Source organism: Lepisosteus platostomus, chromosome 6 (genome assembly GCF_059453375.1).
Source record: "Lepisosteus platostomus isolate fLepPlt1 chromosome 6, fLepPlt1.hap1, whole genome shotgun sequence".
NCBI lineage: Eukaryota > Metazoa > Chordata > Actinopteri > Semionotiformes > Lepisosteidae > Lepisosteus > Lepisosteus platostomus.
Genome location: NC_142616.1, coordinates 31968029 through 31992140, shown reverse-complemented (window position 1 = coordinate 31992140; position 24112 = coordinate 31968029). Strand labels below are relative to the sequence as shown.

Sequence of the window (24112 nt, the reverse complement as noted above, 5' to 3'; positions counted from 1 at the left end):
GCTAGTTAAGTTTTTGTTAGTTTTCTTGTTATATTTTAATCTTTAGTCTTGAACAGCTCTTTTCTTAGAAAATGATGGGAACATAACAGCAATCTTTCTGTTGTATTAAAATGAGGCTATCAACAAATAGGCAACAGTAATTACACTATATACTGTAAAGTATGAGTTTCTGTAGGTATCTAAAACTATTTACCAGCTTTGGCTTTCTGTAAATCATATTGATAAAACTGCCAGGGTTTTTCAGATAAATATGAGCTGCCTCCAAAAAAAATGACAGAACAAGTATTAGAATGATCTGGGTATAGTTAGTGTTTTTGGACATTCTCCTCCCAAAATAATAATTCTAGAACCCAACCTCAGAAAATAATATTCCCGCTCTGTACTTTTTTGTGAAAAGGAGTTTAATTTTTTTCCATTTAAAAAACATAAATTAGGCAGGGCAGTGTTTCATAAACATTTGTTCAGTAATTTGTCATAAGAATTTAACCCATCTAGTGTCCATAAAGTCTAAGGTCAATAAAGCCGGCAGAAAAACAAATCATTTAATGACCAGTAAAAACACAGAAAAGGCTTAATGTTAAGGTTTAATTTAACAAGAAGTACATCTCCTTCAGAAAGTTAAATCTGTTAACCAAACCTCTGCTAACATCTGCAATTACCCTGTCCCCAGTTTTGTTTTTAGATTGTTTTTGGGTTTCCTCTTTTTTTACAACTAGAGTTCTGTTTTGGACTTTTCCCATCCTGTTGTCTGTATCTGAAATTTTCAAAGGGGCTATCTGTGAATCTTCAGTCCTCCTGCCTCATAACTACCTTTGAAACAGCCAAGGGTATCTCTAAATGCTGGAACAGATGAGCAGTTTTCTGCAACTGTATTTTCCACAATTCATGGGTCGTGGCAAAACCAATACTTTTTCCAGCTGATGGCAGACACACTTAGTATTACAATATGTGAAAGCAAATACTTTCTCTGTAGGCGTTTTTGTTCAAAAACCTCAAATCAACTGAGTTTTGAAATGTTGTTGGCTGTCAAAGACGGCGTAGAGATAGTGTTTCTAGGGAAACTAATTAGGAAAAGTGTTAGAAACCTGAGACGGCACCGTCTGGCTACTGGGTTGTTGATTGTAATGAGACGGCCTATTGAACTGTATGGATGGCATTTCCCAGAGGCTGACACAGTGCAAATCACCCTCTTCATGCCAAAGGACTTAACCAGAGGACTTTAATATCCTGTATATATATACACAGCACAGCTTTGACCTGCTGAGTGATGTTATGAGAAGTTAATGTGTAAGCCTGAAATGGAAAGCATTTTAGTTTCCTGCAATGCATATTTGAGACAAAATGCGTAAGCATACAGTATGTCTACCTTTTGTTCTTTAAGATTATTATAAAAGGTCCTCATATGCTTAACCTATAATAATAAGCAGTGGAATTGGCACAACACGCAAACACATCACTACTCAACTGCAAATTTGAAAAATGAGCTTTCTATTCTTTTGACTTTTAGACTTTGGTGTAATCATTGCTTTAATGCTTGGCCAAAACATGTTTACATTTGGCTAATAAACATTTGCTGCTTGTTTATCCTAGTGAATGCAAGTATATTGGTTTACAATTTACTGTAGCTTCACAAAGCTTTGGGCTGGTACTGGGCAGCCACAGGAAATTCCTGTGAGTGCCCAGCTATTCCTGCTCACAAAGAGATTCCAGAGGTTCTGGCAATGTTGCCTCTTCATTAGCACCTTCTGTATCCACAGGGAGCACCAGGGGAGCCGGGAATGTCCATCATTGGCCCACGTGGACCTCCAGTAAGTTTACGTTTTTCCATGATTTCTCTGTTCGAGGTGGTGTTGAGGAGTAGTATTACAGCTGCCTAAAGGCATACAGGCATATTTCCTTATTTGAAGATCGTTTAATTTCCTGTAAAATCCAGGATTCACGTCAGTCCTGCCCGTACCATTCCTTGTTCTTTAGCTTTCAGTCTTCGGCTGTTTTGGGGGCATGGATCTGGAGGTTGTGTCTCAGGATTTTACTGGCGAAGGGAGATCTGTTTTTCCTACTGCATTACTGAGCATACAGTATAGTGTAAAACAGAAATCCCTTTAGTGTACCATGATAAAGGGATATGTTTAGTCCCAAATTGGAAATAGATGAAACATTACACAACTTAATTTCATTTCTCTTACACCCTTAAGTGATAATGGGAATAAGAACAAATGCATGTTCACAAACAGTAGGAGGCCATTCAACCTGTTGCCATTTGGTAGTTAGTACTTGACAAGTTAATTAACTACCAAAGGAGCTACTGTAGATAGGCCCTTTTGTGCTCCTCTCCTTTGTAAGTTTTTCTAAGTAAATATTAACCTTGGGTATTAGCTTCAAAATTACCTTCAGCTGCAAGGCTGGGCAACTTACAATGGGTAAAGCAGTGGACTGGACTATAATGAGCATAATTGAGATTACACAGTACTTTATTTAGCAGTAATGGGAAAACATCACCGTTGTCGGAGATATAAAATTAAATATCAAATGTTGTCTACAATATGTACTGTAGTAAAAAAAATCTAATGGCTGAATTCTGTGATCAGACCAAAACTCTGAGCTTCCATTAGCTTTACGCAGTGTGCAGAGCTCTTGTAAATATCTGAGTGACATTTACATGGCCCTTGCTGAGTTATAGCTGGTGTTTTCTGTGTTAGCTTGTCAGGAGAGGAAATTAAAACATTTATTTTTCTTCACCATGGTTCACAGAGAACAACACACACAAATGAACGACATTTTTTAACTGAGGAAAGAAGTATCTCGCACTAAAATTGCATTTGACCTTCTGTCTTGCATGTACCTCTCTGCCAAAGAACAGCAAGACAAAAAGATTCTGTTTCCCTCTTTAAATGTGCAATTTCCTTTTTGATTACTCCATGAAGAATCCATTTTTTCACAGTGGTTTTCAGAGTGTGCTGTTGAGGTCTCCCGATGGCAAGGCCAAAGAATTGCTAGTGCTTGCCTGACATCTGTTTTTTGAATTGAATATCACACACCCTTATAATAAGGCATTGCTAATGAGGACCAGGCTCAAGGGGATGCTCAGCCCTGCTTAGGAAGTGATATACGATGAACAATCAGGCAAGGGTTCTTTCAAGAACACTATTTCCAGCAGGTGAAGATGACAAGTTATTTTACTGCGACCTTGAATTGGGAGTGAAAGGGGATGGGGGGGGATTCAGATCTTCTAAGTTAAAAAGCTGATTAGGTGTACAAATCTTTTATCAAAGTTGAGGGTATTGAAATGACCACCAGCCTCATTCCATTATAGGCAGCAATGGAAACACTGGAAAAAATGTTGATGTGAAGCACATTAAAAATACTATTGATTTCTTTTTTATTTGCCCAGATATGATTAGTAATTAAGATATTCTGCAAAGGAACAGGTAACGGGGTTATTCCATGCTGTAAAGAAAGGAAAGGTGTTTCCCATCCAGAAACCAGAGTGTGCCCATTGCTTGCTTAGATGTGTTTCGGCTTCCTGGTGACCCTGAATTAGTTAGAAAATGGGTGACCAGATTACTAAATGTAATATTTTCTGAAACTTAAAAGTGTTAGAGGTTTTCCAACCTTGTGATATGCACACTTTATATTAAAACCAGTTTTGTTGCAGGAGTCATACATGACCAGAATGTATTTTTTGGGTATGAAAGTGCAAACATTAGATGCTGAAATATAACTCGGAGGCTCTGGAATGACTCAGTAAAGGTGCCCTGTCAGAGATTGAACACTGTAGTCCAGACAATCTCTAAATCTGGACTCTTGTACATGATTAGGTGACTGGACTGAAACTACAGTAGGATGCCCTAAATCTAGCAATTTTTAGTGGAGTTAGAGCTGGTCTGGGTAGCAATACCTATATCCTGTGCTCTGCAGTGCTTTTGAGTACTTGTGAGTTTGCATTTTTGTTAATCAGTCGATGCTAACTCTCTTAAAGACCCTGTGGCACTTGCATTTTGAACAATTGTGGATGTCTAAAGAAAGAGGAAAGCATGAATACAGTATACAGAATGAATACAGTATCCCTGCTGACACAAACAACATTTTCTAGTTAATCCAAGTTGATTATATATAGTATACTATACTGTAGTCAGATAAAATCTAGCACAGACTATATATACAACTAGACATATTCTAAGCAATTACAGTATATATTTTTTAAGTTATCTGGCTAAATCTTTCCACAGATGGGTCTGATATGTATTTCTCTCTGTGACAGCTGGTAAATTTCCTGCCTCTGCTTCTCCGTGTCTGTTAATCAGATGGAAACCACTTCCTCTGAGGAGACAGACCTCCCTGCTGCTGATAATATATGTGCAGATCCACGGCTTTCAAACTCATTATGAGTCCAATTGTACCCGCAAAGAGAGAACAAAAATATGAATAGAATTAAATGGGTTTCACAGTATTCAACGTTATGAGTTCTCAAATCAGTTTTTACTGCAAATAAATAAAGAAAAATAAACACAAACAGAGGATTAGACAAACTGCTGGAGAACATAAAGTTTCTCTTTCACTTGGGGACCTTAGAGACCAAACTGCCAAAATCTCTAGATGAAAGCAAACCTTGCCTCTGTATGATCCAATATAAGCATATTCACTCAGTTTGGTCTCAATCATTATTTTTATTAAGGCTCATTAGGAGGTAATAGTTATTATGATAGTTTAGGTGGGTAGCTGCATCAGCATGCGTAGGCTGCAAAGGAACAAGTAATATGTTTATTCCATGCTGAAAAAAAGAAGAAAGAAAACACGTTTCGGCAGTGGAGCCTTCTTCAGCTGTGAGTGAAATTTGCTGGCTCACACCTGAAGAAGGCTCCATGGCCGAAACATTGTGTTTTCTTTCTTCTATAGTTATTATGATCCCCAGAAGGAAAGTCAGCATTGTTTTAATGTACCACAACCAAACCATCTCTTAATTGTCAGATTTTTAACATTTATAAATGTTCTTTAAATGAAAAAAAAACACTTTTTTATTAAAGGAGGTGCACAGTGGTTAGCATTGCTGCCATGCGGCCCTGGTGCCCTGAGTTCAATTTCAGGTGTTCCATCTGCAGGGAGATTTGTATGTTTTCACCATTTTCGCCTGGGTTTCCTGTTCCAGATTGCTCCCACAGTCCAATGGCTTAGTAGTAGGTTAATTAGTTCCTTGGAAAATAGTCCCTAGTGTGAGTGTGTGTGTGTTTTTCTGCATTTGCCATGCAATGGACTGGCACCCCACCCAGGGTGTATCTCTGTTTGTACCCATTGCTTGCCAGGATAGGCTCCTGCTGCTCCATGATCCTGAATTGGAAAAAGTAGTTAGAAAATGGATGGCTGGTGTTACATTTTACATGTTTACTTTTATTTGCGAGGCTAAGAAAGTCCCATGCTAAGGAATTTGAGAGAACACATCACTGAGATTAAATTGCATTTTTGGCTGGTCTTTGGTAAAATTTGTTTCCCAATAAAAACTGTAGAGCCTTGCTCATTCTAAAACAAGACTCCTTTTTATTTTACATCAGTGGCCACTGGGCCTTCTGCATCATCAGTCCCTGAAGGAGCATTAACAGGTGATGGTGTTTACTACTCTCAGAGCCCATTTAACTTCCATTTCAGTTCTGCACATACTGCTGTATATACTGTGTGAGCAGGATTGCACATTTATTTTCACTAGCTATTAAATGACACATACAATACCAATTAATCTAATCTGGAGATGTACATTTTAGCTAATAATCACAAGTATAATAAAAATAATTAAGATTTATAATAATGAATTATCCTCTTACCAGAAGACAATAGGTTTTTAAAAATTGGATCTAGTGAGAGACAAGCACTGCTCATTGCCTATTAAAAGCCTTTTAAATTGTCTGTTTCAGCTGATGAGTGACTCTGTATTACATTGCCTACTTTATTGATTTATGGATTTGATTTATTATTGTTAGGAAAACAATGTACTATAAAATGCGTGGAATTAAGTTAATTCATATTAATTCTGAAACAAATGCCTGGATCTGCAGTAAAAATGCTAGCATTCTTTAAACATTTGCTTATCGATACCCAGCAATCAAACTGCAAAAAAATACTTGCCCTTACATATTTAGATAAGACCTGCTGCTTTGTTTAAAAATCCAGTTTTAAAATATATTCTTCCTGGGTTAAGCTCACTAGTTTAGCTACTCTGTGTTGGGTAAATTCCTCATTAAGAGCAGAAGCTTCTGCCCCTAAAGGCATAGACATTCAGTTTTTCCCAAAGCATTTTTTACATGCATTCATGTTATCTGGTAATGTCAAGTGGCACAGTGAAGGCAACGATTTTCTGTGTCTTTTTGTCACTTGTTGTCCAGACTGTATTTTTGGAACATGCTCACATGATTGATCAAGTTTTAAACCTCTTGTTTTAGTCCATTTGTATGGAAAAAAAACAGAGCACATGACTGCCTCTTATCTTTTCATCACACTCAGGGATGATTGAACCAGTTTGGTATTAATATTACCTACAAATGTTTACTCTATGGAGAAAATATCATGTCACAGAAAAGGTTCACAAAAAGTCGTACTTAACTTAATAATTTTGCTGGCTGTTCACAAAATAGGTAGTATCCCAAATACTGTTTGTAGGTAGCCCATTACACTATCCAGTACCAACAACAGCCTTTGCTTTCTGAGCTAAAGTGATTGGGATTCCTTCAAACTGACCAAAATCTAAACAGCAAAGATAGATGGTATATCAATTGTATTGAGTATTAAATAAAAAACAACTATATAGCAATGTATAAATATTTGGTATATAACCAGTTCTAAAGAACATCTGTGACACAAAAACTTTATAGTATAATGTTACAATCTAATAAAAATCCTGTTTATCATTATGAACATAGATAGTATTGGTTTCATTTCCTTTCCGTCACTTTGTAAAAGCCTTGAGGCGTGATGATTTTTTTTATTGCAAATCAATGACAGAATATCTTCTCTTAACTTTCCTATGCTAGATTAGAGCTTACTTTCACCTTACAAAGTATCCATTATACATTTTAAGCAGATACAGAGCTACTGTATCTGAGTAACTCTTATCTGAAATCAAGGTTAAGCTTTGGACTTCACTACAGCAGACGTCATGAAAATGGTGACAAAAACAGATGTCGTAAGCCTAACGCTTAAAATCTCACCTTCCTAACATGTTCTGAATAGCAAACAGAGGTCTTGTTCTGACATTTTACTCCAGGGGTCTGGTTCCCTGGGGAAGAATTCAAAAAGTAACAGGACTGTGAGGTTCCCAGGCATATGTTCTGTGTTTGTTTGTTGGTGTTCTTTGCATCTTCTTTGTAATTTTCTCTCAATTGACCATTTCCCACTGTTTTTACTAGGACACAGGATAACGTTTTTTACCTAGAGGCAAAAACTTCAGATAGGATGTTTTTCTCTGTAATTACTGTACAAATCTATACTGTGCTACTGCATTAGCTGTTGTTTCATTATCCTTTTATTGCCTTTTTATTTATCTATTGTATTTACACATTTATATTTTTCAGTTCACACAAACAACTAAATATTTACCGTAAATCATTGATATGCTAATTGACATCTCATGATTCTCTCTCTAATGACACACAACACAAAATATTAGTGGCAAAATGTACAGTATATAAAATATCCTTCAAAATATGTATTTATTTTTTTATTTTGTGGTTGCTTCACTTTATTTCAGGAAGATTTGAAATAAATCATGATTTCATTATTTGAATGTGCTAGAATTTCTCAGAGTAAAGTTTGCAAATGATCACCTTGCAGGGCCAACCAGGATCGAGGGGTTTTCCAGGATTTCCGGTAAGACATACAGGCAGATTCTTATAAGGGCTTTAACAGTGAATAACATGTAATACATGGGTAACCATAACATAGTGTCAATAATGTGGCTGAAAGTGATCTTTTCTTAATGATTAATTGTATGATTATTAACTGAAGGCAAGCATTTGTCATTTTTAGTTTTATTAATAGTTTTAATAACAGTGAATTTTGGCCCCTGTAAATTAATTTATATTGTTGCCAATTCATTTGCATTCAGTTTTCTTTAGGTTCCTTCAGACCCATTTTATGAGGCAGCTTTAAAGTCAGTGCTGTGTTCTGATGCAAACAAAGCCATGTGCTGAAATATATTCCCAAATTAATTGCCTTCTGACCTTGGGTTTAATGCCATCATTGACATTTACGCAAATTTTCTTTTGAGACACCATGTTTTTACATGTAAAACAAGAATTTAGATTTGTTATTTGAGTCAAAAAAATTCATAGCTTTATGTTCCTCTTTCGTTTCAGGGTCCAATTGGTTTGGATGGAAAGCCAGTAAGTGTTTGAACAATCTAATAAATGTACCTTGAATTAAGCATAAAGTACAGTAGTTCACTACTTCCAAAAAAACATTCATTATCACTACTAATTATTTGCATTATGTTATTAACTTATGTTAAGTCAGAAGCTGTCTTAAGGTAACATCTTTTACCAAAAATAAAATAATTTTGCCTTGACTAAGAAATAATAGTTTTTAACCTCTAGAATTTTAGGGATTTTTTAAATAAACATACTGTATGTGAGTAATTGCTGATTCTTTCGGGCAGACTGTACTATGAAGAGGAGAAGATGTAGTGATGTGTTTAGTAAATCCCTTTGATTATCACAATCATTCTTGTCCAGGAAAAACTGCTGTCTGGGGAATGTATTAGTCCTCTGCTGGAGGCTGCTAGTCCAGTTATTTTATCACAAGAGCATCGGTCATTTTTACATGTTAACTTCCAGAAAAAGTGGAAACACATTTCTTTTGCTTGCAGCTAAAATAGACTGAATGAGCATGTTCTGAGAACAACTGTCACTTCTTCAGTATTTATTATGTCCTATTCTTTGTTTTTAGGGAGAAAAGGGACTGAAAGGAGATATGGTAAGAGCCACCATCAGAAGTGAAACAGTACAAAGTACTGACAAAAAAAACAAATCTTATTGTTTTTCTTTTGAAATTGTGTTTCTAAACATGAGGGCATAATGGTATTATGTTTGCATGACTTTAATTATTTAAATCATACAGTACTTCTGTTTGATAAAATAAGTGTTTTGGGGATCAACATGTGCTTAGTTTTTGTCTGTCAGTGTTCAGTTTGTTTTAAAATACTTCATATGTAATGAAAGGAAGTTAGAATGTTGAATGCAGCTCTACACCTGCTAGCATTTGATCAGAATCCCTCATGGGCTACACTCACACAGCTCCACACTGTAAACAGCAGCAAACTGTTCTACACCAAAAGGCCTGATCTTGTGCTGCAGGAGAGTTATGCACTCCCTGTAGGTTTCCAGGGAGTGATGTCACCTTCTGTAATGGACTCTTTCAAACTTAGCCCTGTTAGATTAGCCAATTTATGTCCCCTGCCCAGCTAAGCTTGAAAACAACACAACACAACTTTTGTTATTACTTTCTGATTAAATTCAATTCACCAGCTAAGAAATTCACGTTTAGGTTTGTAAACCTCTAAGAAAGGAAAGAAAATATGTTGAACGGTACTTTTCACAGAGAAGTGTATGGGAAAGGTTTCAGAAAGAAACAAAGTGAAGTTCTGTACATCAAGGTGACATGTTTATGAGCTTGCTTCCATTTGTAAGGGGTCCCTAATGGATGGTGTTATTGAAACTCCCTGGCTTTTCAAAGTATGGATTTAGGTCTTAAAACAGCAAGAATCACACTTTCATCTGGGCCGTTGATTTACTGTTTTAGAGATCGGTTTCCTGTCTTATATGAGCTTCATCTTTTCTATTCATGTTTCATATGGAATTCAGATCTGTGGTCTTTCTGTATTCATTTTTTAATGATGTTTCATACTGAGCAGATTCAGCACAACAAGAATCTGTGTTTCACAGACCCAGTTATCTGTTCTGTGAGCTTTGTGTACCTCTAAAACATGTTCTGTTTGCTGCTAGAATGTACTTCCATAGACTCTTTTCTAAAGGCATTTCCTCAAGTGTACTGTGCTGAACTGTAGATGAACCGTATAAATTAACTTACTCTGTTTCAAACAATGGTCCCCATGACTTCAAATTATTTAATGGCCATCCTTCAGTGTAGTAAGAACAAGGATGTAGTCAAGAGTGTTGTTCTTTTCATGAGCATATTTTATTACTTTAAGTTTTGGGTTTCCTATGTAATATTCTTATATATAGCCAGCCCCTACCACTCGATGTCAATGTCTGGCCTATAATTTTATGATGCCTTTTTACATGTAAAAACAATGGAGTCACTGCAGAGTTCAATATGTTGTTGGTCTGAAAATTGTTCACCTCATATTACATGCCATAATTCTAATCAGTTACATTAATTTCCTATTTCCTTTTGTTCATTTTAAAAAGGGGTCACGGGGGCCTAAAGGAAGCCAAGTAAGTTGTTTTATTTTTTTCTTTCTTTGATGACGATGGATTCATGCTCTGGATGGGTTTTCAAATTCTGATGGTGTACTGTATGTTTCTTTTAGGGTGAGCCTGGTCCAAAAGGGGAGAAGGTGAGACACCTTTTAACATGTAGCAAAAGCCTTGATGTAAGATATTTACCATAGTAACTCCTTTCAAAGAAAGTGCCTTCAATGTGTTCTCAATATAGAACACATTCTCTTTTATTTTAAACGAAGGTAAAGCCATTTGGAAATTAATTTGTCATACATGCTGTTAGGTGTTTTCAGTATCAATAAAAACATGAACAACAACACCATGTTTATTATATATAGCTTCCACCGTATTTTTCTTGTATTGTGTGTTACTTAAATTGTATTAGCACTCAAGAGACTTCTACGCGATTTCTCTGTAGCTTCTTCTCCGTATCCCAATTTTAGGGACATTTTATGTAAATAAACAGTTACAATTCCAATTAATAAGAATGGAAATAATTTTATAAGATGTGGAATATTTTTGTAATTTAAATATGTATTAAATTAATTGTACTTCCATTTGAGTTGTAGTTATTTTGTTTCGAACAAAAGTCAGAGAATCATATTTTTTCTGTATGTCAGTAGTTTTTTGCCATAGGATTTTAGATCCTTTTAATGAGTGGCATCTACAGAAGAGATAAATAAGGACAGTAAGTTATGAAGTTGATTGCTTTGTCAGTTGGATGTGGAAGTACTGAAAACAGTTATTTACACAAGGGCTTATGGGAGTATGTAACACTGATCCTTGTATCAGTTCGTTTCTAACTACAAAATTGGGTAGTTGAGCCCTATTGCTTTCTTTTGTTTCTAACGGCTCTTTGTGTTAATGTGTACCATCCTTTTTGACATAACTATTCTGACACATTGTCACCTATAAAGGTGACGTATAGACCCCTAGCCAGAAAATAGTAGTTTACAAGTTTCTGTTTTTTAAGAAAATGGTCATGTTATAAAAAGAAAGTTTGAAAACCATTACACGTGAACTGACCTACCAGAAAATCCCCAAATATTTCTAATAGCAGATCAGCCCACCTCCATTAGCCATTACAGCTGTAGCATGTCACAACATCCATTCCATTAGACGTTCATGGATATGTGCCAGGATACGAGACCATCAACAGCTGGCTCAGATCTGCATGTGGGTTGATGAGAACTGCAACTGATGTAGATCAGAACATTCAACATTTTATCTACCAACTACTACCTGTTAAGGTTTGAATTTAAATCATTACTCAGGTCTGCCTTCAGCTTCAATTAAGCTTCTGCCTTCTTGCTTCCTACACAGCATACTGAGGAGAATGCCTGGTCTGTGATAACTTTGCAGTTCTCAGGAATCATGGTACATACTACACATCAAACACTGTACACCACAATAATGGGCAGACTGGATTACCCTTGTTGATCACAATTATTGTCCAGTGTTTTGGTTCAGTATTGTATGTACTGAAACAATATTAGAGTTAACTTAATGACCACAATTATTTTATTTTAAATTTATCTTAAAATGTATTATTTATAATTTATGAACAAAAGTGTTTTGGTTTAAGGATGTTTCATTCACATTAATTCTCCTTTATTTGCAGGGAGCATGTGGAGATTACTCTCATAGGGTAAGTTAATTCTTTTATTTTTAATTAAAGACTTTGATGACCGGAAAATCAAAACTGAACATCCTTATGGCATACTGTAAGAGTGTTTTGTAGGATAAAGGTGTCAGCAACTTCTTATAAGCTGTATTTCTACAAATGTGATTTCAATTGTAGACATCCTATACTGTAATGTTGGTGTGAACCACTTGTTCCAAATATTTTCCTTGATTAGATTATTTACATGTAAATATCCTCGTTGTGTACTAGTATTCTTGAACCAAGACGTATACTGAAAGATTTGAGAACATCAAGAATGCATTCTTTGGCTAGAATGTTTTCACTAAGAATAAGACAACACACCTGGTATTAAAATTCAGCATTACAGATGCCCCTTTATGGCTGGTGAGGAGGTGTTTAGTTGGCTTTCTTTAGTCTACTTTTCAACAGTAGCCTGTCAGCTGTTTTCAAAAGCCTTCTCTTTGCCAGCAACTGTGTTCACTCTGACCCCTCCACTCTTATGTAAGATAAATTCCATTTTTTAAAGCCTTGCAGTTGTTTCCCTTCAGCCCTTAGGCTCCTGTCTGTCCAGCTCTCTCTTGCATGTGCCTCACGCACTGTCACATAAATAGGCTACCCCTGTATTGTTACATAAAAACAAGGATGGTGGAAACCATCCAAACTAGATGTTACTCCATGTGTTACGCCAAGTGTTCTCTATGTGATTGTTCCGTTATGGAACAAAAGTAGCACACTGCAGTTTCTTCAAAAAAACATTTTGTTCCTTTTAGCGAGACATTTATGTTTAAATGAGTTGTTTTTTGTTTTATTAAAAAGTGTTGTGCTGCTAGTCTTTTCTCAATTACTCCCCTTTATACGTTTCACCTGAATAGTTTTCATGCATTTCTATGTGTGTTTCTTTGTTGGAAAATTAAATTTATAAATACTGAACATACAAAACCAAATAGGGTAAGGAATTTCTATCTGATTTTAAGGTTTTCATGAAGTTATATTTTCATGACAAAGATGCAGTCAGAAGATCTATAGATCCTTAATAAAAATAAGAACTATAGTTAAATAATCTGCACCCTACCCCAAACAGGAATGACTGATTATCAGTGTGCTCTAAGAATAAGCCATCTTATTGTAGGTACAAATGCCTTCATGAAGATGTTTCAGGAATTTATGCTAGTTTAATTTTGACAAATTATCCCAAGAAATAACTGAAAAAAGAAGACTTTAATAGTGGTATCTTTTCAAATCCTCGATAATATTAATATGTAAGAAACAGGTTGTTCATGGATATCGCCTTCTTTTAAATAATAAGACATTGTTTTCATCCGTCTCTCATTTGTATTTTTATGTGTTGTTTTACATATTGTACCTTCTTCCTGTGTGCTCTATGCTAGATCTGTTCTGACTCATGGTGTGGCTTGAAGGCCAGGAGGCAGGCAGATCCTGGTGAAATGTGTTGTGCTCTGGTGTATGAGGACACAGGGGGTGTGTGGGATTCTGAGTGTAGAGGGAGTCACCAGCTATTGTGTGTTTAACGTTCTGTAGGAGCTCCCAGTGAAAACATTAGCTGCGCTACGCTCCAATCAGATCCTGGTCCTCAAGGTTTGTAGGTACCTGCTCTATCCAGTCCCACTGCAAAGAGAAACAGTATTCCATGACAGGGTCTGGAGTCATTCCCAAACTGCACATTGCAGTGCACAGCTACTAAATCTCAAGCTGCAATAAAGTGCCAGCAGGTGCCATGTTCTCAGAACCTAACTATAATTAGCTTATTTCCTGCGATATGCATTCATCTGGACTTCATCTGGGACATTCAGTAAAATCCATGATACAGCAAGTACATGTTTTAAATACCCGTCCTCGCTATTTATCCATCTTTAAATGAAAAGATTCACAAACCTACAAATATGCTAATTGAACTGCGCACCAATTTATTAAATACATATAGTAAATATAGTTCAGAACTATGCTTGAGATGTACTGTGCTCTTTGGCAAAATCAAAATATCCATGTTATGCAAAAATATATCTGTAACGCATGACTGTAAAATGACATGGAGTATACACACACCTGTGCTTGAAGATGGTGCACAGGAAGTGTTATGCCTTCTCTTTGCAGCAAGACTGAAGCAAAATCAGTCTTCCCACAGCAGCATCTAGGAATGGGAGTTCATTTGTACTTATTTGTATATAGTATGTCAACCAGGATACATTGGTACAGTATAACCCCGAAAACCTGAAGGAAAATCAAAATGACTTGTTACTCCCTATGCAAAGGATTAAATTTCAATCCTCCAATAAAAATAATACTCAAACACAGGCAGGTGGAGTGCAGGTTAGTATCTGTGCATGAAAAAGCATAAATGCCCATCACAGGATGTGAACCAAGAAACTCTCTCATGAAAAATCATCTCTTGACAATTTCAGGGATTAGGACAAATATTTTTAAACTAGTATTAAACTGTTGCCTGTTCAATGAAATATGATCATTTGATATTTTGTAAGAATATGGGGGAAAAAGATTATTTATTTAAAAATGATTTTGTGATTTAGAGCTTTATTCATCAGTCGTCATTCTAGGATGATAATTCAAAGGGATAGTTATTCTAGATGGCCTAATCCTTGAACAGTGCTTTTTGGTAAGATATTGGTGCATCTCATGTAGTGTTATCGCAATAAAATATTTATCTGATTATGTTTACATTTACCATATTACTCTGTTCTTTGGCAGCATTTAAAGATCATTACCCCTCCTTCCTACCTAGTCTGTGATTTTCTTACCATTTTTAGATGTGGCAATTTGCCCCCTTTCAAATGCACTCCCAGAGCTAGAACTGCATTGCTATTGCATTTCTCCCCTGTCCTTCTCTGCCTCTTTCAACAAAACCCTGCTATTCACTATCACTATTTCTGTTTTTCTCTCTTTCTTCCAACCCCTTTCCCCTTTCTCTTCCTCTTGCCCCTGGTCCTCTGGTGACATTGTTGCCCTGTGACTTTTACCCCTCTGGCCACCTGTGCTTTGTGACCTCAGCAGATGTTGCCTATCACCGTTCGCAACCTGCATCCAATGAGCCCTTTAATCCTAAAGCGCTTCAAGGTACATTTCTTTCTGCCCTCTCTGCTTTTCCAGGATGCCAGCTCGGAAAGTACACAATTGTAACCCTCTAGGGTACCATGCATACTTACTGTCTATTGGAGTACTTGGCATTTTGAAAGATTTAATCACAGTTATGACACTGAAAAGTGATATAAAAAGAAGAAAGTGCAAAGTTTTTTAAGCAAGTGCTATATATTAGGGCTTCTGAGTGGCTAATTCAGTCTAGTCCTCCAATCAGTGTACAGGCTATGCCATTACTAGACCATATGTAATTTATCTAAGAGGTAGCACTTTACAGGCTGAGACACAACTGATTTAGGTCAGCTGGAAGATCCTTGGCTCATTACCGCTATGAAGTCTGTCTCCAACAAAATCTAGCTACAGTCTTTGGATTAATCTGCAGACTGTAGTCTTCTGCATTCACTTTCTAGGACAGCACTAGAGAAAGAGGTAAAATATGTCATTATGTCTTAATGTATATAACTCCTGAGCTTATATCAGAGATTGTAGTGGTTACAATATATGGGCATTTCAAATCAATGGTGTAACAGGTAAAAAGACTGGCAGTTTTGAAGTTGTATTTTTTACTTTGTATTCTTCCATACTTTCGATAATGATATTTATTTATTCAGTCATTTAATTTATTTATATATATCCAGAATTAAACAAAACCGGATGCAAAAAACACAATGATAACCAATGGCATGGATGCTGTTAAAATGTCATCCAAATTATACAAAGGTGTAACTTTATCCAAAAAATATGTAATGGATAATACCCAACATGATTTAGAGGGAGCTAACAAATTAGCAGCCCTGTTTTATTGTGTGGTAGCATTTATTAAGTAGATGGGGTTGTAAAATGAATAAACATGAGAAAGCAGTCTCAATACTGTATGTCAACCTTATTTACATAATGCAGGTCAGATAATAAATGAAAAGAACATTAGATTGACATAAATAAGGTTTCCATCTCTAACTTGAAATTTCCATAGCATGCAAAATGAACTCTTGCCAACTGGCAAAAATGACTTTTGACACAGAATTTGTTTTTGGCTTCTGCATCCTATTGTTTTCTACTGGTGTATGTTTTTTTTTGCCAGGATAAAATACCATGTTTGGAGACAATGCAACAAAGTAGGCAGTACAAAATTTTCTGTTTCATACATAGAATCTGGGCACATTCTAAGAAAGATGTGGTGTTCCATTACCACTTTAATCTTATTAATTGTAAATACAGAATTTGGAATGTAATGTACAGAAAGAAAGATCTCTCTTCTGTATTGTTATTAGACACGCAATGTGGAGAGTATTCGCTTTGCGGCATTGTTCAATTCAGAGGCATTTTCACCCAAACAACCCAATTTTTTTTTAAATCAACACCTCTCAGTGATTCAAGTTTCAGAAATGGAGACCTGGACCCTTGAATTGACAAATGTAAGCCTTGCTTAACACATTTCAGTCAGAATATTTTAAGGACAACCCAGAAGAGGTTCGTGATGATACAAATTTCCTTCAGTTGCACAGCACTTACTGTAAATGCAGCTGTGCAATATTGCATACAGCTTCTTGATCTACATTATGGTTGAATTGCCATTTTCATAGTTAGCCATCTATTTTGCATGTTACTATAACAAACTTGTTCAGAAAACTTTAAAAATAAGTAGGATATGAGTAGCTTTAAGACTGCTCATGAGTGGCACAAAAAGCTTCAGTTAATGTGTTATTAATACAGTTTTCTGAACTAACAGTCAGCTTCCTTTTGAGGCCCCAAAATCTGATTAATTTGTCATGTCTGAAAGTAGTATTCTTTATTTTAGACGAAATTCTGCCTTTGTTCTTTGCTTGACAAGTTTCACTTTTGTTTAGTCTTTTCATTTATTTTGGTCTATTTCATTTGGGTTAGTTATTTATGACTAGAAGGTTCAGATGTGTTTATTTTCGGAAGAAACACGGCATTGTTTTAAGAGCCTTGGGAGTTGAAGGCCTCAGTATTTTCTTGGTGTGGTGATATCACTAGGAATAGAAATGAATCACCATCTTTAATCCAATGGAGTAAGAAAGGCTGTGAAACTCATATGTCTTATGATTAAAGTTCTTCAGATCTTCCTGGAAAATAAGGAATCATGAATTAATAAGTTCTTAACATTTTCACGCTCTTCTTTGTGCAGACTAGAACTGAATATGAAAGCTTTTTTTCTGCTAACATTTTCATTATTTCTTGTCTTTTATAAGACTGAGATTAGTACAACTAATTTGTGTTATGTGCCACTGATTTTGATTAGTTCAGCTGTTTTGTTGTATGTGCCATTTTGTTGTGTGGAAGTACATTTAGAGGATGAACCTGTCTCTGTACAGGCAACCCACTTTTTATGCAGGAAACGTTTCATAAGCTCAAGATTGTAAAAACATTATTGAAAAAATTTACAATGACAGCATGTCTTTGGTCAAAAGACATTAAAACATACAGTTTGGTAACTATATTTTAATTCTTCGTTCTAGAATTAGCAGTAAATTTACTTCTGTTAAATGTTTTTTTTCTCCAAACATGGTACATCAGCAACACAAACTGATCCACTACTCAAACATGGCTTTTTCTGCTAATATGGTTCCTGCTTCTTCTCACTAACTTTAAACCAACCATAATTTTGTATTTATTTTCCCACCATGAAAAGGGTGGCGAGTTTATAACATTTGGTCTCTTAGCAGGGCGACAAGGGAGAGCCAGGAATCCTGGGACCCCCTGGCCCACCTGGACCTCCTGGGGCCCCAGGACCAGAAGGTCCCAGTGGGATGCCGGTAAGATCCCTGGTACCTGAGTCTTTATGAGATTATGCCTTCCAGTGGATCAATGACCTTCCTTATTGCGTCTCTCCTTGATTATTGTGCACCTCTATATTTATCGGTTGCAGCAGTGGTACAGTGGACCAAAATGTTCAAATTACTGCTACATCCAGTGAATAAAATTTAAATGTACAATTTTAAAAAGTTAAATTTTAACAAAAGTTTTTGGGTCCTCTGACGGTTCAGTTGTTTTTCTAGAGGGTTTGTAATTTACCAAAGTGTATACAGATATGTAGTATTTTAATAATGCACTATTTTAAATAGCATTCTGGTTTAATTACACCTAACCTTTTTAAGGAGTGAAATGGCTTCTTACCGTACGTCAGAATGATTAGTGAATCCTACCTTGCATCCAAAAGATTACTAATGAGTGTTGAATGAAATGTTTATATAGTGTTTACAAAATATATACTCATACATGTCTGGAAATAAACTGTTTACAAACTGTTTCAGACTTGAAATGAGTCTGTTCTTAAATTATCCAAATGCTTTGAACGAACTGCACTTAAAAAACAGTGGTTAGCAAACTCTTGTAAATTATTTTTTTCTTTTTTTTATCTAGGGAAAACCTGGAGAACCAGGAAAGCCCGGAAAAGATCCTAAGGTTGGGTCTTCCTCTTAAAGGCAACCTGCAAAAAATAATTTTGTAACTGAAATGCATGCACTTTAGAAATGCAAATTTTCTTAATCTTGTCTTTAAAAGATCTATAGTTCTATATATATATATTATATATATAGTTCTATAATTACCTCTCAAGCATACTTTGTAAAAAATATTAACTTTCCTTTCCTTTTGTATTGAATTTCTATTATTATATCTGTTTGGATTGTTACTTTAAGCATGAAGAAACATATTGTAAATGACAATACCTTATTGCTGTTGATTTTTGAAGAATATTTATGCAGTAGCTTACATTTTGTTGCAGACCTTGACTTATTTCACATTTGGTGTAGGGTTCTTCCCTCAAAATTATGTATTGTCTTCTCCTTTTTAATTTACAACCTGGCACTGGACTTTGTTTCAAATTTCTTGGATGTTCTTCCAAGTTTTTGCTGCCACTTTATACAGTACTTACCCGCCCTGAATCATAAATATGTACTGTATATATACCCCAGCTTGTGTACAAACATTCTTGTTACTAACCTTAAATGCAGTATCACAATTCACTGTATAACAACAACTTCTACTGTAATTGACATTACTTTTTTTTACTTCCAGAACATGCCAGGAATGAAGGTAGGAACAGTAAAACCTCACGTTTTGTTTTTTGTTTCTGTAATAATGGTCCTTGCCTTATTTTTTCAATACCTGTAACTGATTATGTTATTCAGTAGGAGTCTATGTCTTGCAGGGCTAGTATACATCAAGTCTGAGTGCTTCAAATATTTTCTTATATGGGTCTGAGAATGATCGTTTAATTAATTCGAAGAAGCAGAGGCAATTAAACCAAATAAAAAAGCAGCGACCCTGAAGTAAACCATTTTTTTTTCAATACTGGATATTAAGTAATGTAGTTGATTTGGGAATTGTGATGCAGATTTTATTAGTTTCTTTAATAAACCTCTTGTATATTTTTAAATCACTTTTCTCCTGTTTATGCATGATTTCAATGCAGCATGCCAGAGGCAGTAATTCTTTATACCATTTTTAGCACTCCTGACAAAGTTCATAGGATTAATAAACCCATTTACCTTTTTGTAATAGATGGATTTCTTTTAATGACAGGCATTATCATAAAGATTCACAGCTTCCATGTTGTCTTATGGTATAATACCTAAGTAATGTTCATGATGAGTCCATTTAAACCACTATGAAAGTAAAATGAAAAATATAAAACCTCCAATTTACATCTCAAAATAGACTAAATTTCTAGGTATGCACAGCATTATGATCTGCAATTCAGAATGAGGCAACAAAACATCTGGTGACGTGAAAAAGCCCTATTACATTGTAAAGAAGCAGGCTTGTGAATACATCTAATTTAATCCAGTAGAAATATTGCTCTTGGCTTCAAGACATTTGCCAACTAATACAACTTACTTGTTGACTGCATGCAGATCATGTTGGATTGTTTCTGCAGTGAAATGTCTGCTGTACATCCTGTACTTGTTTGCTCGTATATCTCATTGCAGTGACTAGTGAGCACGAAAGGCTGCCTCACGTCACAATTCTCGCAAACTCTCGCTCTCGACCGTGGTGACATTTTTGGACTTAAATGAATTAAGACAAATCTGACTTTATATATTTTTACATTTTCAGATTTTTTATGCACAACCAGTCCATACATCTTTCTCTTATGTGATACTATTATTCCCATTTCTTCATGGGGTTGAATAAACATGAAGGCCTCTGTAGCTGATCGAAACCACTTTGAGATCCTTAAATATCTAATATGACATTTTTTAACAAGGGCAGTTTTCTCTTACAAGAAGGAAACAGGACTCCCAATCATGCTTTTGAGTTCCGTTTACAGGTAGATCCTGCATTACTGCGCTCCTTAAGACAGACCTGCCTTTTAATCTTTAGTGTGTTTTTACTAAGCTTCTCTCGTAACCTTTTCCCCTGAGGCATAAAACTGTCGACGATCTTGCTTATACAGACCAACTTTCTAATTACCTCTCAAGTATGCCCTAAGAACAGTCCAGTTGAGCATTTAATCAATTAGTAGTAATTGCTAGCAGCTGCTTTCTGTTAGACCATCTGACTACAATTTCAGACATTTAAATAGATGCAAACGTCGAGGATCATTAATGCACGGTTGCGGACAAAGCAATCAAGAATATAATTTCTCAGTCGTTATCATACGTTCTAAATTGTTTGTTATTTGGATATAAGATTGTGAGTTTGCTTTTACTTATCTTTATATCACTGTTAAAAAAATGAAAAAGCACAAATCATGAAATTTCTTTCGTACTTAAGCATTCACATACACATCTTTAAAATTGTCTTATGTAATTGGGCAGGATAGACTCTGGATTCACCTGATAGTCTGTATATGGCATATGTTTAAACAGAGCTTATTTGAAGAAATGTGAAGTGATTGAAGTGATGATTAGGTAAAGTAATAGGCGTGCAAGATTCACACCTTGGTTTTGCATCCCATTTCTGTACAGCAATTCGTATCCATGCTTTGAGACTAAGTAGTAAAACTTTACTTACACTATTTAATTATAGGGTGAACCAGGGATTCCAGGCTTGCCAGGACAGAAGGTAGGATTATATATTTATATTACTACCAGTACTGTATTATCCAATCACATGGATTGGATCAACAAGATTCATTTCAGTGGTCACTTGCTTTGTAAATATGGTTCAATTCATTTATTTCTATGTGAATTGTATGCATTTTAGAAATGTATTGGGGCGCATTGCATATCTGTGATATGTTTATTGACAAGCAATCAGCTTAGAGTTACAGTGCTGTCCAATGTTTATCTCATCTCATCACAACTCATTGATCTAGCTGCACTTAAGTTAGTGCCATAAAAGGTTTTTGCTCCTGCGCAGTGATGGTTCTGCGCTTGGAAGAGGGGCATTTAAAATTCCATATTAAAGAAGCGAGGAGAAACTCTATTTGGGATTATTTAACCCTATTTGTTCAGCAAAGGCTCCTTGTTTCAAAAAGCTCAGTAGCATGAATGAATTAAATTGATTAAAGACGAGAGATGGGATAGGGAAGGCATATTTACTGTACAATTCTCAACTGGTGAGAAGAAATGCTTCAAGGAAGTGTAACTTCACACACAAAACAGAAAATCAAAGCTGTGGTTTTTCATTGAAAACAAAAAGGTTGGGGTTTTGCCTCAATGAAATTTCTTTTTTCAAAAAATCCCTGCAACAACGCCTTCTTCTGCATCTCTGACTTTTCTTTCATTTCTTGCTTGTCAGGGAGATGCTGGTGAGCCAGGCCCTCTAGGTCTTGAAGGTCCAAAGGTAAGATTTCTGGTTTTCCCACGTGCCCACCGAGCAAATACACACTGCAGGATCCCTAATGGTACAACCTTTTATGGAGCTTTAGACTGTGTATCCTGATTTCACAAGGATGGATGGATGTTTGCTCGTAGGGGCAGCAACATCCTGTTGCTGTTTCTGTAACATTAGTTTTTTACGGGACAGGGCTGTTAGTCTTGTGCTCAACCTCCAACATGGAGGACCTGGTGCCCTACGTGTGACACAAACTCACTACCCTGAGATTACCAGCAGAGCTAGTCCGGCCCCTTTATTTCACAAGATCCTCTGCTCATTCAGATGTAAGAGCCCCTCATTTTTCAACTTAACCCCATCTTATGTAGGTCATTTGTTTGTCAAGCCTTCATATCACAGTCCCCATACTTGGCAAAGTGTTGCATCATTAGAACAGGTCATTATGGTGCTGGTGTAAAACCTTTTTTGAAAACAGGTTTGTTGTTCCCAAAAGATTCATAACAAGGTCAAGCATTTTCCATCTGGACAATGTTAATGCTCGGCATAAGTAATGATGAGCTATGCCATTGCAGAAAAGGATTTTTAATTTGAAAAAAAACTCTATCCCTGTGGAAGTAAATAAATCACCTCTGATTTCTCTTCCCTTCTATTTGATAAACAATGTGCTCTATTTAATCCATTAAAGCTTTACTCTGGATGCCATCATTACTGTGATGCTGAAGCACTGCATGGCATGCATCATTTCCACATTAAGGCTACTTTAATCCTCAATCACTGTAAACCCAGTCATTTTAATCTATGTTGTTAAATCAACATGTGTACCAATAAACACATGAAATATTGCAAAGTACATTTTTCATTTTCTCCTCATCAAATTTGAAGGATCTTTGAAGTTGAAAGTCTCCTCTAAAGTGGTTTCACTAATTTGCTCTGGTTTATGCATTAATAGAGCAGACCTCAACATTATATTACCTAGCATTGTGAGTTCGAAAGCTCTAATGTACTGTCTATCTTACTTCTTGTGTCTCTTGACAGGGATCGAAGGGAGATGAAGGTTCCAAGGTAGGGAGCCATTTTCTACATACAGTATGTTAGTTTAATGTATTTTAACATCTCATGCATAGCAGTGACACTAAGTTAAACATCATTAAAAATAAAAATGTCTGGTTAATTTATTTTTTGAAAGGAATCATCGGACTATAACAATAAATGGAATAATCCGCTTTTTTGTCTTATGAACAGATGCTTTTAAAACCTAAACAAGTACAACAAGTGCAGACTTGTGGGGTTTGAGCACCACGAGTTAAACGTTCCAGCACGAGTCAAAATTGTACAACTCGGTAAAAATGCTGAAATCATAATCAGAAATGATGTCTTCTCAAGGATCTTGGTATGCCTACAACATCAGTGGCTGTTCAATTGTTATACTGAAAAAAGACAACATACATTTAACATGATCTTCTTTCATTGGTTTTTTTCAAAACAGGACTTATAACTTATAACAAACCTTTAAAATCCCTGGCCTCTCTTTTGGAAACGAGAGTGAGAAAGTTAATCCGCCTGTCTAAACCAAATGCCAGTACAGTAAAACTCAATAAAACTCTGGCCTTCCAAAGCTCCCCCTTGGCTAATTCTCATGGAATCTCCATTTCCCCTTCCCTGTTTCTTGGACCACCTAGCAAGAAAGCTGTGGTTTAACAGGACAGTTCCACCACATCAGAATCTTTCACCTTTGAAGGCGAGCAGGGTGACTGCAGGGGTTGCTGGAAGTTTCTTTCTAGATGACCTAATCCAAACGTCTAGGTCATTGGTAATGACAGATACCATTTGTAATCTAAATTCACTCAATAACAAAAACTCGGTTTTGTGCTTATCTTAAAGCTATTTGTCCCATCTGTCTGTTTATCTACTAAGCTTATCTACTAAACTGCTTCTGGATCCATCTGTAGGGAGATGAAGGGAAAAGAGGTCTAACAGGAGAAAAAGGAGAAAAGGTATCTCAGCAGTTATCCCATTCAGGCTGATAGTCTCTTGATCTCACTGTTGACTTGTCTTGTTTTTCATATCAGCTTATGCATCTAGTAAATACAGTGCACATTGCTAAAGCCATGGTTTAGTTCATTCCAAACCTATTAGAACACTAATGTCACCCTGGTGACTTCCCTTT

At 36.0% G+C, this 24112-nt stretch overlaps 1 protein-coding gene across 1 annotated transcript in view; it reads left to right on the top strand.

The window, feature by feature from the left end:
* The window catches only part of col13a1 (collagen, type XIII, alpha 1), a 69005-nt gene that overhangs the window by 7994 nt on the left and 36899 nt on the right, over nucleotides 1–24112 (top strand). Inside the window, exons 4-17 of the mRNA XM_088635437.1 lie at nucleotides 1758–1808; nucleotides 7816–7851; nucleotides 8340–8366; nucleotides 8929–8955; nucleotides 10410–10436; nucleotides 10532–10558; nucleotides 12064–12090; nucleotides 13627–13683; nucleotides 17886–17975; nucleotides 18583–18624; nucleotides 19240–19257; nucleotides 21196–21231; nucleotides 21910–21954; nucleotides 22981–23007. Of these exons, the coding sequence (XP_088491563.1) occupies nucleotides 1758–1808; nucleotides 7816–7851; nucleotides 8340–8366; nucleotides 8929–8955; nucleotides 10410–10436; nucleotides 10532–10558; nucleotides 12064–12090; nucleotides 13627–13683; nucleotides 17886–17975; nucleotides 18583–18624; nucleotides 19240–19257; nucleotides 21196–21231; nucleotides 21910–21954; nucleotides 22981–23007 (537 nt within the window). The remainder of the gene's footprint in view (nucleotides 1–1757; nucleotides 1809–7815; nucleotides 7852–8339; nucleotides 8367–8928; nucleotides 8956–10409; nucleotides 10437–10531; nucleotides 10559–12063; nucleotides 12091–13626; nucleotides 13684–17885; nucleotides 17976–18582; nucleotides 18625–19239; nucleotides 19258–21195; nucleotides 21232–21909; nucleotides 21955–22980; nucleotides 23008–24112) is intronic.